Source organism: Quercus robur, chromosome 12 (assembly GCF_932294415.1).
Source record: "Quercus robur chromosome 12, dhQueRobu3.1, whole genome shotgun sequence".
NCBI classification, from domain to species: Eukaryota; Viridiplantae; Streptophyta; class Magnoliopsida; order Fagales; family Fagaceae; genus Quercus; species Quercus robur.
The window spans coordinates 28,057,807-28,075,071 of record NC_065545.1 but is presented as its reverse complement, the minus strand read 5'-3'; the positions used below and the strand labels follow the sequence as shown (position 1 = coordinate 28,075,071).

Genomic DNA, 17,265 nt, shown 5'->3' with positions numbered 1-17,265 from the left:
TCCAAAATTTTGACTTATTCCCATTCATATTTCATATTTTGTACACTGGCTTTTCTAATAGAATTATTGAGAATTTAATATTTTTATGGTGATTTTGCTATCGAGTAATAGGTTTGGTTAATTATTTCATCTACATCAGCTTTTTCCAAAAAATAAAATCATAGAATTTAGTGTAAATTGAACCATAAAATCTCTTCAAAATCTCAATATTGTATCCTCTATTAATTCCATGGGTAAAATATAACATGCCTCAACGTTGAATAAATTCAAATAGAAAAGGTAAATGTGTTAAAATGTGTCAAAGGTTTTCTTACCAACTCGCATAATGTAATTTTGTTTAATCTATAATTTCTACTCACCCTTATTTTCTTCCATGGTAAGAGCATATTTGACTTGACTTATTTTTATATTAAAAAGGAATGACTCATTTTTTTAAGTCTCACATTTTTCAATGTGTAATTGTCATTTTGTTTTTAAGTACTTGTTATTTAAACAAAATAAACCAAGAAAAATAATTATGACACAAAGATCATATGAAAAGTGTAGGGTGTGGTCTCTCGAGTATGCTTTACAAGTCACAGATCCTAGGCCCAATAAGAAAACAAGGTGGTCCGAGGTACTAGGCCTAGACCATATCCTCAAAGAAAGAAGGCCCAAGCTAGAGAGGGGAAATGAAGGCCTAATTGGGAAGTAGCCCCCTTCCATTCACCGAGGAGAGTTATGAAGTTCAACACACCGTGAACAATCTCGATTAAGGATGAATGATCAGTAAAACATCCGAGGAGAAGATCGAACCCATAAATCCAGCCGAGGAACCAAATGAGGTGGCTTGTAACCCAAGCAATGGTCACCTCCACATTAATTAGGTATTCCCACCTAGCCCAAGCCGCATTTAATGCTAAATGACCAACCCAAACAATGTTTTACACCCTAAAAGTCCATTTTCACCATCAAAATGGAGGAGGGGAGGAGACACTTGATAGGACAAGCATCTTTTGACTCTCATTATGACAGCCCACTACTGAAAGGATGGACTAGGTATATAAATAGGACATTCCCCTATACTTAGTATCTGTTTGGATCCATATTTTGGATCCACGTTTTTCATTTTCGTTTTAAAAATGCTAGGACCCACGCTACACGCTGAGGAAACGCAAGTTGAAAAGAGCTGAAACGCAAGCTCTATGCACCATTTCATTAATCCAAACGCATGTTGAAGCACTGTTCATGGACACCAAAGCCAGCAAAATAGGAATGAATTAAAAAGAGCTGAAACAATCTCATAGAGATGCATCGTTTCATTAACCTCCAAGGCTTTTGCACGTGCTGTTCATGGCGTGTGCGTGTACTGTGAACAATAGTGCGCTTAACTCTGATGAAAACAATGCGTGTATTGTTCATTGCACAAGCACAGCTAGGAGAATCATCTGATTAAAATGATGCGCCTCTCAACGGCTATTTTCATTCTCTTCTGCTTTCTTCTTTTCTCTCAACTACTATGGCAGAATGCCTTCAAAGCTCTTCAATGCTCCGACCGAATCGTCTTCAATGAGTTGCACCTACCCACCAACCACAAAACCATCAAAACAGAGCACACACGGTACAAGCAAACCCATTACGCGGAACTCTCTAAAAAGATCCCCTCTGTTCTTCCTTCGCTCGAGCTCACCTTCTTTCCGCTTGGGACATCGTTGCCGCCACTGTGAGTCTCTGCATTCATGGGTAAGTTGTGTCTAACTTCTCATGCTCTCTAATCTGTTGGTGTGTGGTTATATTGTTTTCCATGAGGCTTCATCAATCTGTGGTTTTTTGTGTTCAACGTTTGTGTGTGGTTTTTGTGTTCAACGTTTATGTGTGGTTCTTTTGTGTTTTCCATGACACTAGTATGTTGGTTTCTAGATCCTTCGTGTAATACCATTGTTTCTCTTCCTACCTTTGTTGTATTTGGATATATGTGAATTTACTTTGCATTTTTCATGTGGGCATGCCTAATTGATTATGATATGCACACGAACTATTTGTTGAAATGCCTCAATAAGTATAGAAGGAAGTTGTAGCAAAAATGGTTAAGGAGAAATCGAAGGACAGTGGTAGTAATGATCCGAGAGCTAACTGGAAAGACCCTAAGGAACTACAAGCTTTTTGTGAGTTCTGTGTTGTTCAAGTCATAAACGGCAAGACGAAAGAAGGATTTTTGACCAAAACTAGGGTTGATGCAGTGATTGAGCAGTTGGGTGCCATAGGAAAAGTGGTGACTTACCTGTGGGTTAAAAACAAATGGGATCATCTGAGAAAAGGGTGGAAGTAGTATAATGAGTGTTTTGACAATGAGACTGGGTTAGGTTATGATGCTGGAATTGGGATGCTTGAGGCCAGTGATGAGTGGTGGACCCGAAAGATTGCAGTTAGTTCACTTTACATAATTGTGAAAAACTTTACTGTCTACAACTATATTATTATGTTCTAACTACTGATTGTCCACATGTAAGCATGTCCCAATGTAAAAACCTTTAAAAATAAAGGTTTGCCGAATCGTGACTTCATGAACATTATGTTTGGAGGCACAGTTGCAACGGACAAAAATGCATTCTGCATGAGTGGTCAAATACCAAAGGAAACCACCGAAGAATCTGAGGACTCCGTTGATAGCACAGAATTTGTTGACCCCCAATGTGAACCCGTTGTGAATGTTGACGCAATGGAGGTTAAAGGTCCATCATCGTCGAGGGTAGGACCAGCAATGACTAAGGGGAAAGGCTTGGCAACCAATATCCACCTTTTCAAGCCAATTTGCAAGAAATCAAGAAAAAAGCATTCAGTTGCGCAAGAGATGTCCTACTCTTTGAAGAGCATCTCAGATGTTATTATTGAAAGTAGAAGTGTAAGTACCCGTACACCATTTGCTTCCACAGCAACTACTCAGGTTAAAGTAATTTTGGACATGGTGTTGAGTCTTCCCGGGGTGCACTTGGGTCATCCCCTTCATCTGTTCAACACCTTCTACTTCATGGAAAAAGAGCTAGGTAGGCACATGTTTACAGCACTTCATGATGACAAGGACGTTCAGCTGAAGTGGCTAGAAAAAGAGTACCAAAGGCACCCTGAATTTCATTTTCAGTGAAAGAAAGGGGATTGTCTTGATAGGACTGCTTGGGCCTGGTGTAGTAATTGGATTTTCAGTGTTGTACCTGTTGCACTATTTTTTTTCTTTTTTTCTTTTTTATTGGTAGAAACTTATGCTTACCATTGGTGTGTATGTAAGACAATGTTCATCATTCCTATGTCAACTTCTTGGTATATTTATATATGTTTTTCCAATGCTTCTTTTAGCTAACTTTTTTGTATTTTTTATGGTTATGCACTGTTATTTGTGGTAAAATTTGATGATGGTCGTTTATGATTGGAAAGAAGAAGTCATGGGATATAATCCTTAAAGCATGCTCTAAGCTCTGGTTTAGTGTGCTTTGATTATTTTTTGGTTCTGCCAATAAGTCTACTGCAAAATTGCTAGTCATGATTAGACAAGAGTGTTAGATGTCTTTTGGAGGCCACCATTAAGGGTGTGTAGGTATAACAGTTGCTAAATGATTCTTTAATTTTTCAGATGAATAAAAAATCTTCCATTGTGTAATTTTTATGGCTCCCTCATAAGTTTATGGAGTAGTAGTTACTAAAATTTAATTTTCAAGTTGTTTTTACAAAGGGAGATAAGTTGTTTAAGGGTGCCAAAGTTGAACATCTTCAGTTACAGATTATTATCCTCGTGGCTCTTCCATGATCTTATGAGCTTGTACTTTTAGCATTTCTAATTTCTACTATGTTGCATCTTCGCTCTCTTTTTTGTCAGATACTGCTTCATTTTAAGTGTAAAGAGTCTGAAATTAATGGAGCATCAGAACCGTTATCAATATTCATTAAATTAGATTTCTAGGTATTTGAGTTGAATTGTTTCTGCCATAATCTGTAGATGCTTGTGCTCTAGTCCAATACTTCTATTCCTGAATTAAGTGAATTCCTCTGGTGCGACAAGGTCACAGAAATCTCATTTTGTTTTTAGAGTTTGTTTGCATTAAATTGAGATTGACTCTACTGAACCATTAAGAGACAGCAATTAAATCAATGAAGCATTAATTCAAGTAAATCCTTGTAATAATGTGACTTATTGGTAATTAATGTAGTTTAAGCAGCTGCTGGAGAAGAATGAGAAAGGGCATGTTGTTTCTACTTGCCGTAATCCTGATGCGGCATCAGGGCTTCTACATCTAAAAAATAGATTTACTGAAAGACTTAGCATTCTACCATTGAATCTGACCATTGAAAGCACTATAGAGGTTATATGACCACTTACTCAAAGGGAAAACTTTTCATTTTGACACAGTCAGAGCTCTACCTTGTGGTCATTATATGCATTTAGCTTGCTTTCAAGTCTCTGTCTATCCCACACTTTTGTTCTACCAAACTGTCCTTGACTTTTTCATCTTTTTTATCTGTCCTAAAAAGAATTGGAGAGAAGTGGTTGATTTTAATCTCAAACCTTGTTTTGTTCTCTTAGGCATACACTTGCAGTCATTACATTTGTCCAATCTGCAACAAATTTTTAGGAGATATGGCGGTAAGAGAACTTTTCCCCCTTTCAATTACCACCTGATTGAGGTTTCTATTATTAATATGTTAAAAATGTATTTATCTGGTATATTGTGCTGAAATTGGTGACCTGTTGGTTACTTGGGGAAAACATAGCAATGAATGAAGTTATGTTCCTATTTTAGAATTGGATTCTTCGTTCCTTCAATCTTCAAGGAACAAGAAGTTAATTTCTCCGACCACAATTTTACAATATTGTTACTATTACTCTTTTAACAAATTTACCCTTAATCTTTTGGCAGCAAGTTTATCTCTAGTCCATGTGGTTTGCAATTTTAGATGATCTTGATTTAGTTGGCCTTCCAGAGTATACCATGCTTTACCTTTTAGTATGCAAAGAATTTTCTTACAACATCAGATTTCCTTTTTACACTTTTTTGTCCAGTTTGGAGGGTACACTTGGATCACAAAGTCTTAGAAATTTGCAACAAATCTTATTATACCTTTTTTTCTTTACTTTACTAATATAAATTTTCAGACAGTTCCAATTAGTTTGGAATTAAGGTTTAGTTGAGTTGAATTTTTAGAAAAATGAACTGGTAGACACACACCTCAACCAGTGTAATTGTTTTTGCAATAAGCCAGTTATTGGAATGTTTCTATTGGAAGTTTTGATTACAATTAGGCTTGTTTAACTACTATTTTGTTTAAGCTTCTTTAAGGCTGCATGTTTGAGTTGATTGGACCTGTTTTTACTAATAAATGGAAACCTTGAGTTCCTTGACATTCAAAACAATGGTATCGTTGCTAAAAAAAAAAAAAAAAAAAAAAAAAAAAAACAATGTTATCGATTATTTTATTGTGGCATGTTTGCTCTTTTATATTAGTTTATTATATGAGTATTCCTTTGATACTGTATATATTTGTATCATGATTAATATTTAAAAAGTATGTTAGGAAGTGGGTGATTGTTTAGTATAGAAATACCTTATGCTCGTGGTTTGGCAGTCTAATCAATTGGTTGTAATATCTATTATTTGTTCTATAACTAGTACTTATACTATTTTCTGATTATTATTTTTCTTGGTTTTGTTGCATTAGATATCTTTTGTATTTCAAGGCTCTGAATTTTAAGGTCGATATCTTTTAGATCATTGTTCAATAGCTGCAAAACAATCTCAAGGTATACAAAAGGATGAATTTGCTAAACGACTCATCTAATTCCCAACACCAATGAGTTTCTATACTTTCCCCTCTAGATGTGAATATACAATTTGTAGAAATCTTGGATGAAATCGTGAAAGTATATGCTTAGGATTGTTAATTTATTGATACTACCATAGTTTGACCCTAGTAGTAATAAAAGTTCAATAATGTTTAACAACTTATTTTTAGCCTACATATTATAGTATCACATTAGTATTTACACATGTAATTAAAGTCGGTAACATATGCAGGGACAATGACTTCAACCTAAGCGACGACATTGTCCTCGCAACATATATAGCCGGGTGTGCATGTGTAGCTTATGTGGAGACCTATATGACCAAAGTACCATTGCATACGAATATACAAACAAGGTATGAATGGGTACAATATACATTAACTGGAAATGAGAAGAAATATCGAAGACAATTTAAAATGTCAAGCCATGTGTTTGGATAATAGTGTAATACATTGCGCTAGTATGGATATAACGGTACCAGAAGAGTTTACTTGGAAGAGTCTCTGGCACTAACATTGGTGGTACTTGGTCATGCTAAGGGTAACAAAATGGTGCAGGATAGATTTCAGCACTTAGGTGAGACAGTGCATCGACACGTGTCCACGATAGTTACATTGTTAGCCACCGTTATGACAGCGGACATTATCAAGCCTGCTAATCGTACATTTCGAGACGTGCCAAAACATATTCAGTATTCAGGCCGATATTGGCCACATTTCAAGGTACTTTGTGAATTTGGTATCTTGACTTGATTTTATTCAAATTATCTTTATGGTCATGCCACGTATTTCATTTTACATGGTATTTTTGTGGTAATGGTTAGGGTTGCATTGGTGCGATTGATGAGGTCCACTTCCTTGTGGTTGTACCAGTTGATGAGCAACACCCGTACTATGGCAAGAAGGGGATCACCACAACAAATTGCATGTGCACATGTGACTTTGACATGAAGTTCACATTCGCATGTGTTGGATGGGAAGGGTTAGCGCATGACACAAGGATTTTTTTAAGCTGCCTCAATAATGAGAGTTACAACTTCCTAAAAGCTCCAGCTAGTTTGTAAATATGCAATTTAATTACAGTATTAAAGTATGTCTTAATGTAGTGAAAATGCTAATGTAATAAACGTATTCATTTGCAGGAAAATATTATCTTATTGATTCAGGGTACCCTATGAAGAAAGGGTTCCTTGCACCATATAAGGGAGAGAAGTACCACATCCCCGAATGTCGGCCTCATGAAGTGCTGCATTGTCCAGAGGAGAGATTTAATTATCTCCATTCATCACTCTGTTCGGTCATAGAACGAACTTTTGGAGTTTGGAAGAATAAATGGAAAATTTTGAAAAATATGCCACCCTTTCATATATGCACTCAATCGTACATCATTGTTGCTACAATGGTTCTTCACAATTTCGATAAAGCACATGAGATAAACAATGACGTTGAACGTTTCAACCCTACATGGGGCACATCTAGACATAGTGAGAGAGGTCATTACGATCTTGTGGCATATATGATCTCAATCTTGGATGAAACTGAGATGAAAGAGGTTCGTGACAGTATCACAGCATCGATATGTGCGGACGATAACTGATTATGGTGACTATTATTTTTGTCACAATAGAAATTTAGTGTGGTTGAAAATACCATTAACATTATGGAAATTTTTTTTGTGGGGACCATAACTAATGGTTCACAAACTTCAATAATGTAATACCATTTGTTGTTGTATTGTTGGTGTAGGGACACAATTTTTAACAACCCAAGGATGACGTTGGGCTCGTATGTAAAGGGCCCGAACAATATGATTTGTAGAGAGTGGGTTTGGAAAGGCCTGCCCTTGGATGCTAGGCTTCGGTCTAGTCCTTGGTCGATGGACGACGGTTTAGTCATAATTTTCATGGAAGCCCATACGAAGGTGGGTTTGGCCTGTATGGCTAAGCCTTACACGGATGGGGTTTGAGAGGTTTGGCTCCTCGGACTTAGTCCGGGGAGCGTCTCGTTCTCACCATTCTTCCTTCTTTTTCGTCCCCCCCCCCCCTTTTTCTGGGGGACTCTTACATATAATATAGGCTCTCCCCTATCATCTGGGCCCTACACTTGTTGATCATCCAAACATCCACTTGAGCATCTGTCCCATCAGACGCCCTTACCAGTTCTTTATAAGTTGCAGTGACCAAGGTAACACTGTTCAGGAGTCTTCTCCTCATTAATGCGGCCAGGAGAGTAGTTGTGGTGCATTTAATGTGGTGGTGACAGCCTTTGCTAGGATATTTTGAACCTTCTTTCTTTTTATGTGTTTGGAGTGAGGGCTACAGTAACGGGAGTGCATCATTGATCTGGACTTTGGGATGTCCGAGGAGGAATTACTCCTCGGACGTGTTTTCTTTGCCCAGTTGGCTTGGGCAGGGATCTACGGGCCGCGCGTCTCTTCAGACAGGATCATCCTCGGACGGGCCTGAGGCCCAGCCAACTTGTTATTCTGGGCCGGTCCCCACAATAGCCCCTCAAAACTCCGGCTTTGATCTCCCTCCGAGGAGAAAAGCGGGGTTTTGACATTTATGAAGGATGGAACGGATGACCTCTTGGTCCGCGCGCGTGGGCAGTTACTTTTGACGCGCCACAAGTTACGAGGCGCGGCCATTTACTCCAGACAGCTTTATGTCTCCTTCATCCAACGGCAAGATGTGGATCAAACGGCCAGCATTGCTCCTTGAATTCGTGAGCGGGAAGGGTTTTTTCTCTCTCCCTCCTACTATATAAAGCGCCTGAGAGGCTCCTTTTTTCTTTTTTATCCGCACATCTAAACAGAGAACTCCAGAGAACTCCAGCGCCCAGAAATCCTTGAGCACCTCCTTCCTTTAAATCTTCATAATCGTTTCTGTGAAGTGCCTTCCATAGAAGAGATTTTCGATCACCTCACCGGTCATTTAAGAAGATATCTGTAAGTTCCGTTCGCTTCGTCGCTTCGATTTCCTCCTCGAATTTTGTTTTTCTCCTCGGTCTTTATTTCCATTCCTCCAGTTCAGCTAAGATGGGTAGATTCAAAAAACTAGTAGACACTCCGGCTGCCATGGAGGCCTTTAGGGCAAAATACCATATCCCGCCGGGGGTGGTTCTGCGGTACTGTCCCCCAAAAGGAGTACTGTTAGATAGAGGAGTGGGTGAAGTAGTCATTCCCATGATTGCCTTTATTCAAGGGGGAATGACGCTCCCCATGCGTAGGATTACCCGGGACTACTTGTTCCACCATAGGTTGACGCCACACCAGTGCGCTCTAAACATGTTTAGGGTATTAGGCTGCATAGACATCTTGAACGAGCGAATGGGTCTGGGTCTGACTTGGCATGACGTGGTACGCATGTACGAGTGCCACTACGTCGAGAATGGAGGGTATTACCTTAAATCTCGATCCGAGATGGTTAGGCTAATCTCCTGTCTCCCCATATCCAATAAGACTATGAAGGATGATTTCCTCATTGGCTCAGGAGAATGGAGTGATGGTCTTCATTGTCCTACTCAGGCAGGAACCCCAGGTGCGGCGCCTTCAAGCCCAATCCTTTAGGGGAGGGGCTTAGCTCCTCGGACTTACTCGCTTTTCCGCTTATCATAAATCTTTTAGTTTAATTCTAATTTTCTTCGCGGCTGTATTGCAGATAAAGCTTTGGTTGCTCCCAAGCTGAGCCACGTGAACGTTCCGGTCCTAAATTATCTCTTAAGGTCAGAAATCTACGTCCACGAGGACGGGCAGCTGCGTGCGTGTCATTTGGTTTTGTGCTATCAACCACTAACCCGTGCTTTCCAACCCGTTGGCCACACCATTAGAGCTGGTAGCCCCCGGTTAGCTAGGATTGACGTGTCCAAGCCTGGGTGTTTGGCCCGAGTAGATCTTAAACCAGTTGTGCTACCTGGAGTTCGGGATCCTCCACCGGTCGTGCAACCGCCTCCAGAAGATTTTGAAGTCGCCGCGCTAGCCGAGGAAGAGGCCGAATCATCTCGTCTTTCCCTTGAGGAGGAAATAGAGGAGTTTTATTTTGAGGAGGAGGTTAACAAAGCCCCCGTAGTTGAGCTCTCGGACCTTGAAGGAGAGCAGGATCGCAACTCCGTGGCTGGCGGTCTAATCATTATAACTTGCTCGGACGATTCTTCAGACGAGGAAGCAAGCGATATGGCTGGTAAGGGAAAGTCTTTGCGAGAACTAATGTCCAGCCAAGGAAAGGGTCAGTCCTCAAAGGCGCCTGCCAAGGTACAAACCCAGGACCCTCCTCCAATCGTCCCTCAGGTTCCTTCTGACCCTGGCCTCAAGGTTAACCCTGACCTAAAAAAGAAGAGGCCGGCTGACATTCCTGAGGAGGGTGAAGTGGCCCCTCGCCCGGCCAAGCAGCAAAAGGCCACTCAGGGACAGAGGAGCAAGAGGGCTAACTCCACGGAGAGCCGGGATGAGGAGAATCGGGCTGAGGTGCGTGTCAATCCCCGCGCATGGAGTCCGAAGATGGAGCTAGACGGGGTTGCTATCCCTTATACTGCCTCTGTTCGCGAGTACAACAGGGGCAGAGCGGGCTACATAGCTGAGGCCCTGGAGCAGCTAGTGCTCCTTCCTCGGGATATAGAGGCTTACAGGCGGTTCTCCCAGCCCGAGCTTTTTCTGTCCCTTAAGAGGGACCTTGCAATGGTAAGCCATTCTTGCACCCTTTTATCAAGCCATTAGCATTGTTGCATTTTGTCCTAATTCTGGTTTTATTTTGTTGGCAGATCACCCAACAGGTGTTTGTGGCTGAGGAGTTTTGCCGCAGCAACCGCAGCTTGGCTGAAGCTGAGGTTCAATCTCGAACTGAGGTGGAGAAGACCGTGGGGTCCCTCAAGCAAGAAATCTTTGAACTGACGGAGAAGTTCAAAGAGTCAGAGAAACAGCGCAAAAGCGCGGAGGCCGGCCTGAAGAATACTGAAACGCAAGCAGAGGATCAGCGCCAAAAATTGTACGTAACTGAAACCAGTCTCGCTACTGAGCAGCAGAATGTATTGGATCTCAAGGCCGCTCTGCAGAAAGCTCAGGATGAGATGAGGCGGGTTAAAGAAGAGGCCCAGCTGATCCAAGAGGCTGCAGAGGCTGAAAAGAAAACTCATCATCAGCTCGGGGTCTAGGAAACGGAGGCCAGGCTATCCAAGGAGATCCCCGAGGTGTGTAGAGAATACTGCAGCATTTCATGGGCTCACGCCCTTGATGCTGCAGGAATTCCTGCGGATTCGGCGCTAAGACTGCCTGAGAACGTCTTCTACCCTCAGGACATCTGAGAGAATCCTGATGGCGTCCAAGCAGCTTCTGAGCAGGACTTGGCGGTGCCTGATGCCACCCCCGTGCCTGATAAAGCGAAGGATCCCGCCTTGGACTCTATCTCCGAGGCTCCTCCTCCTCAGCCAGAGCAGAAGAAGGACCCTCCTGCTAAGGCTTAGCTCTTAGGCTTTTAATTTTTGTGCTTCCCCTTTTTTTTTTTTTTTGAATGAGAGTCGCCCTGTTTTTGCGTTCTTTTGTAAGGACCTCTCTTTGTATTGACCTCGAAATATTAATGTAGAATGCTCTCTTTGTTTTCTATGGATGTACGCTGGTACCATCCCTTTATTTAATGTTTGCAATGGTGTATATAAATATAAATGATTGAGATAAAAAGGATGCCGTGCGGCGAACTTGAATATGGGTTGCAATAGTGCTGGGCTGCGCGCACACCTCGAAATGATTTCCCTTAAATAATAATTTCCCCTAAGTCTGTGGTCCGAGGAGCCGTGCAGGACTTAGGTTTCCCCATATTTTGGAAGTTTTGCTTTTAAGTAGTTGGTTTCCCCATAGGCTTGAGTCCGAGGACCATGCAAGGCCTTGGTTCTGTCCAAAACTCGTAGTTTTGCTTTTAAGTAGTTGGTTTCCCCATAGGCTTGAGTCCGAGGACCATGCAAGGCCTTGGTTCTGTCCAAAACTTGTAGTTTTGCTTTTAAGTAGTTGGTTTCCCCATAGGCTTGAGTCCGAGGACCATGCAAGGCCTTGGTTCTGTCCAAAACTTGTAGTTTTGCTTTTAAGTAGTTGGTTTCCCCATAGGCTTGAGCCCAAAGACTATGCAAGGCCTTGGTTCTGTCCAAAACTTGTAGTTTTGCTTTTAAGTAGTTGGTTTCCCCATAGGCTTGAGTCCGAGGACCATGCAAAGCCTTGGTTCGGTCCAAAACTTGTAGTTTTTTCGAAGGTTAGCCCCTCGACCAAGGTGGGGAGAGTTAGCTTGAGGTTGGAAGCCCCTAGAGCTGCCCATGCCATTGGCACTGCGAGACGTAGCCCCTAGCGGGAGTTTATGTCGGAGCAACAACTGCATGTTGCTGGAAGTGGAGGAAACTTCGCGGACCTCTGCTCGATATAGACTTGACTCCACCGCCAGCCGCACCAACGCGCAAGCCTTCCCACAGACGGCGCCAATTGTAGGGACACAATTTTTAACGACCCAAGGATGACGTTGGGCTCGTATGTAAAGGGCCCGAACAATATGATTTGTAGAGAGTGGGTTTGGAAAGGCCTGCCCTTGGACTCTGGGCTTCGGTCTGGTCCTTAGTCGATGGACGGCGGTTTAGTCATGATTTTCATGGAAGCCCATATGAAGGTGGGTTTGGCCTGTATGGCTAAGCCTTACACGGATGGGGTTTGAGAGGTTTGGCTCCTCGGACTTAGTCCGGGGAGCGTCTCGTTCTCACCATTCTTCCTCCTTTTTCGTCCCCCCCCCCTTTTTTCTGGGGGACTCTTACATATAATATAGGCCCTCCCCTATCATCTGGGCCCTACACTTGTTGATCATCCAAGCATTCACTTGAGCATCTATCCCATCAGACGCCCTTACCAGTTCTTTGTGAGTTGCAGTGACCAAGGTAACACTGTTCAGGGGTCTTCTCCTCATTAATGCGGCTAGGAGAGTAGTTGTGGTGCATTTAATGTGGTGGTCACAGCCTTTGCTAGGATATTTTGAGCCTTCTTTCTTTTTATGTGTTTGGAGTGAGGGCTACAGTAACGGGAGTGCATCATTGATCTGGACTTTGGGATGTCCGAGGAGGAATTACTCCTCGGACGTGTTTTCTTTGCCCAGTTGGCTTGGGCAGGGATCTACGGGCCGCACGTCTCTTCGGACAGGATCGTCCTCGGACGGGCCCGAGGCCCAGCCAACTTGTTATTCTAGGCTGGTCCCCACAGTTGGTAAGTAGAATTGAGGGCTCACAAAGAAAACAATATCTACCCTGAATTCTGTTTGAAGTGCAACAAATTACACACCAAAAAAAAAGAAAAGAAAAAAAAGGCAGTCTGATAATTTTAGGAAACAATTGTCATAATCTTATCACCCAACCACATTTGAACATACAAGGCTAAATTCTTGGCCAACAACTGAACTATTCGTAAAGAACAAAATCTCGTTAAGAAAAATTTGGAAATAATAATAATATATTAGATTGGACATGTACTTATAAAGAGATGATAACATGGAGACTAGAATTGCTCAGAGATATAACTATTTCCAGCTCAGTTGGCAGTGCACCTCATGAAATTGATGCAAAATGCTCATTGGATATTCTCCGGTCTATGAATATGAATGTAAGAATAGCACCAACACCATATAATTAGGGAATTCTACCTTCCACTTCTTCAGCCAATAAAATTCAAAAGTAGCAATAACAGAAATTGCAGGAAATACCAATAAGTCCACTTCCCAGATAGGGCAACTTGAAGGTGCCTTATGATTCTAATGGACCATCCTCTCTAGGCAGGCCGAAAATGCGGAGGTTTCTATCCATTGATCCTACAGCTAAATATTTTGCATCCGGACCAAATTTTACACAACTTGCCTTACCTGAAATCAGAGCAGAATATGTAAAACTTAAAGGACTAACAACGAAAAGCCACAAATTATAAAAATATGAAAATAAAAAAAATAAAAAAACCTGTGCCAGACAAATTTGGGAAAGTTTTGATACAATTCCATTCTGATTTAACACTTGCAACTTGGTAAACTCTGCAGAAGCATAAGCCCCAAATTAGTTTCCATAGCTGCAAAAATTACAAAAAGGGAGGGACAAGAACATTTGGCTTTTATGCAGTTGGAATGAAAAGGTGATGCAAACTTTGATAACTGGTCAAGGCTAATATAGTAATGTCCTAGGAGAAGAGATAGCTTAGCTTATAAAAAATAGTAATTATCTATTTTTATTGGTAATTATGCACTCACAGGTTGAACCCATGGGCCACGACCCCCCACCTTCCACCTTGCTCTTACAAAGGAAGTGCCATTTAATCGAGAGCTCACTGACCAAGATGGTAAGAATCTTAAACATGCATTAACATGCCATTTCGGATTTCCCACATTAACTTGCTATATATTTGGCTAGTTTGGTGATTTTTGTGAAAGCCACAAATATTTATAAGTAGCAGAATACTTACTACAAGGAAGTATCCATTTTCAGAGAACGATATGGAAGTTACTGCCCCAACATGTCCATCAAATCTGGCAACATTTGCCTGTAAACCAATCAAAGAATGTTTTATCAGAGAAACACACTGAAAAACAGAGGTAAGGTAAAGAAAAGAGCTAGCTATACCTGACTTTTCACATCCCAAATTTTAACAATAGCTTCTGAAGTGCCTATCCCAAGGATTAAACCATCATGATGAAATGCTGCAGAAGTATATCCACTAGAATCTGTTGAGTCCACAACCTGCAGAACTAATAATTGTCAAATTGACCTAGCAGAAAGTATGGAGGGAAAAAGATACATACTAATGACTGTGAAATACTTTAAGGTTGATGAAAGCATTTAAAACTCACTATTTCTTCTGCAACCTCTAACATGTTATTGAAAGCGCAAATGACATTTACTTGCATGTTTGTCTAAGTGTGCATGTGTTCAATCTATTGATTAAGTCAATGCAATGGGCTGTCAACCTTTAGATACATGATGCTATTCATAGTTCTAGATGTACTATATAACAGTGAGTTTATGTGTCAGTTCAAGTATGAGTGCGCACACATGCACGAGAAGGAGAGAAAGAGACTTGTGTTAAGACATAGTCTAAAAGAAAATTCATAAAAGCACCATGTGCTGTCAAGAGAAGCAGTCACGAAGTAGTTACTAGCTTGCACTTGAAAAGGGGAGAAAAAGGCAAAACTTCATCACCAAGAAATAAATCCGAGATTCCAAGAGTGCCAAAATGAAAACTACACCATGGCATGCCATTTTTCTAAAGTTAAGAACACCACATTGATGAGGGCAGTGTTGAAAATGGTAAGAGGAAATCATTACATATAATGCAACAATTGTATTCATGAATGTTAGAAAATATTTCAAAGATCCTAGATTAATTGTGATGTCAAGATATTATTTTGATCAACATGTATTACTTAATGGAAATATTGTGCAGCATTTAAAAAGGAAGGGAAAAAAAAAAGGAAGAAGATAGAGAGAAAATGCCTCCTGTTGCAGGTTGTACATGAAAAAGAACATGATTAATGAAGTGTGATATAGCATAGTGAGAGACAAGTTCCCTGACACTAAAGGACTCAGCTATAAATACTCTTAACTGAAGTAACACTTTACTAATGACCACATACAGGTCTCATGCTCCAGCAGCACCTTACTAGGTACGTCAAAACTATAAGAAAAGAGGAAATAGGGGGGAGGGGGAAGACAAGAAAGAATTGAATAAGAAAATTCAACTACTATTTCTCAAGTACAAACTAAAAGCATGAAGAATAAAGGCAAATTTTACACCCAAAGTCGAAATCAATTAAGGGACATGATGAATAGAATCGAAAGCATTTTTACCTCAACAGTATGATCCTTCAAGATTTGCCTACAGTTATAGTTCCCACCATAAACTTTTTGTCTCTTTGCGATGTATCATATATGGTTGAACCACCTCGGTTTCAATTTTGGAAATCGGAAACCTTCTAAATATATTTGAGTTTGTTTGATGTTAAAAGTTATCAAGACTCAGGCTGTGAGTCGTGTGATCCTTGTTCTGATGTGATATCCATTCCATTTAATTATTGAAGATGGACTCAATAACAGAGAGAATCAGATATTTTCCAATCTCTCAATCTACACAATGTAGGTCCATAAATATGTAAATACATTAACCAATCTCATTGCTAAACAAAAAACAGAGTTGATCATAAAGCTAAGTCGAATCTTAAGCAAAAAAAAAAAAAAAACCAACAGATCCACGTCTCCGTTTATAGCTTTGATCATCACGCGTTTCAAACAACAATCAAAGTATTGAAATCCAATTCTCAAAATAAAAAGAAACAAAGAGAAAACACACACACAAATCACAGTAATGAGAATATTGTGAAAGGTACCTGTTATTTAGAACACGAAAGATCCACAATTCACAAACTCAAAAACCCATTTACCCAGAAATTAAACAAATGGGTCAGCAAGTGAAATTGGAAGAGGTGTGAAATCGATTTATGGGAAGAGAAGTGTTAGGCTAGGAGAGGAGTGAAATTGGAAGAGGGTGAAATGGGTTTATGGGAAGAGAGGTGTCATGGGTGGGAGCTCAAGTGAAATTGGGGAAGAGGGTGAAATGGTTTTATGGAAGGAAGAGTACATGCCGGCGTCGGACTAGGGTTGTCTTCCTCGTGGATTTCTCACCTGAGCTCTTCGTCGGCGTCAGACCGATGTAGGTCTTCCTTGTGGATTTCTCTAGTGGGCGTGGAACTATCTAAAAGCACAATCATTAGCTAGGGTACGGTGATGAGGAAGAAGGAAAAAAAAATTGAGTAAATGCTGTATTTGTTTGCTACAGTACTTTCAGCTGAGCTACAGTACCCGTATTAAAAAATATCATCCACGTTTTTTCACTTATTTGCTACAGTGCTTTCAGTTTTCAGCAAAATAAATTCTATCCAAACGGACCCTTAGTGTGAGATAGGAAAATTAAGGAGAGAAGGTGTAGGAATATCTAGAGAGTGCTTGTACTTGTCTTTGGTTGCTTGTAACCTTGACAAGAGATAATCATTCTGATAATCAATATAATATCTATTCAAACTTAGATTTAACTTGTTTAGGTCTCCCATTGAAGATTGCTCTCATGTTTTATAAATTAGTTGTGATGATTAGGGTATTAGTAGAGTTCTCGGGCCAAAAAGGTGAACTATGTTAGTTAAAACAAATAACAAACGAACTGTGAAGAAGTACTCTTTACTTATGTAACACTAATGCCACTTGCTCTTTTAAACTATGCTTATTAATTTAATTTTCTTTTTACCTACTTCTTCAGCCTGACTTCTTTCTTTCTTTTTTTTCTTTCTTTTTTTTAAATTTACGAAGTTAGCAAGAAAAATGGGAAACTAAGTGATGGTAAATTGGTAATAGGTCATTCAGTGGTGAGAAACTGAGAAATGATGGGGATTAGATAGTTAGGAAATACACCATTAAGGT

At 40.4% G+C, this 17,265-nt stretch overlaps 1 protein-coding gene across 1 annotated transcript; it reads right to left on the bottom strand.

Annotated features, from left to right (window-relative positions):
• Positions 1–13,533: 13,533 nt before the first annotated feature.
• Positions 13,534–14,113, bottom strand: LOC126708348 (pre-mRNA-processing factor 19 homolog 2-like). Its single transcript, XM_050408141.1, has 3 exons — positions 14,100–14,113; positions 13,768–13,838; positions 13,534–13,676 (listed from the first exon to the last, which is right to left on the bottom strand). The coding sequence occupies exons 1-3, from the start codon at positions 14,111–14,113 to the stop codon at positions 13,561–13,563; spliced, it is 201 nt and encodes a 66-aa protein (XP_050264098.1). The 3' UTR covers positions 13,534–13,560.
• Between the last annotated feature and the right edge of the window lie 3,152 nt (positions 14,114–17,265).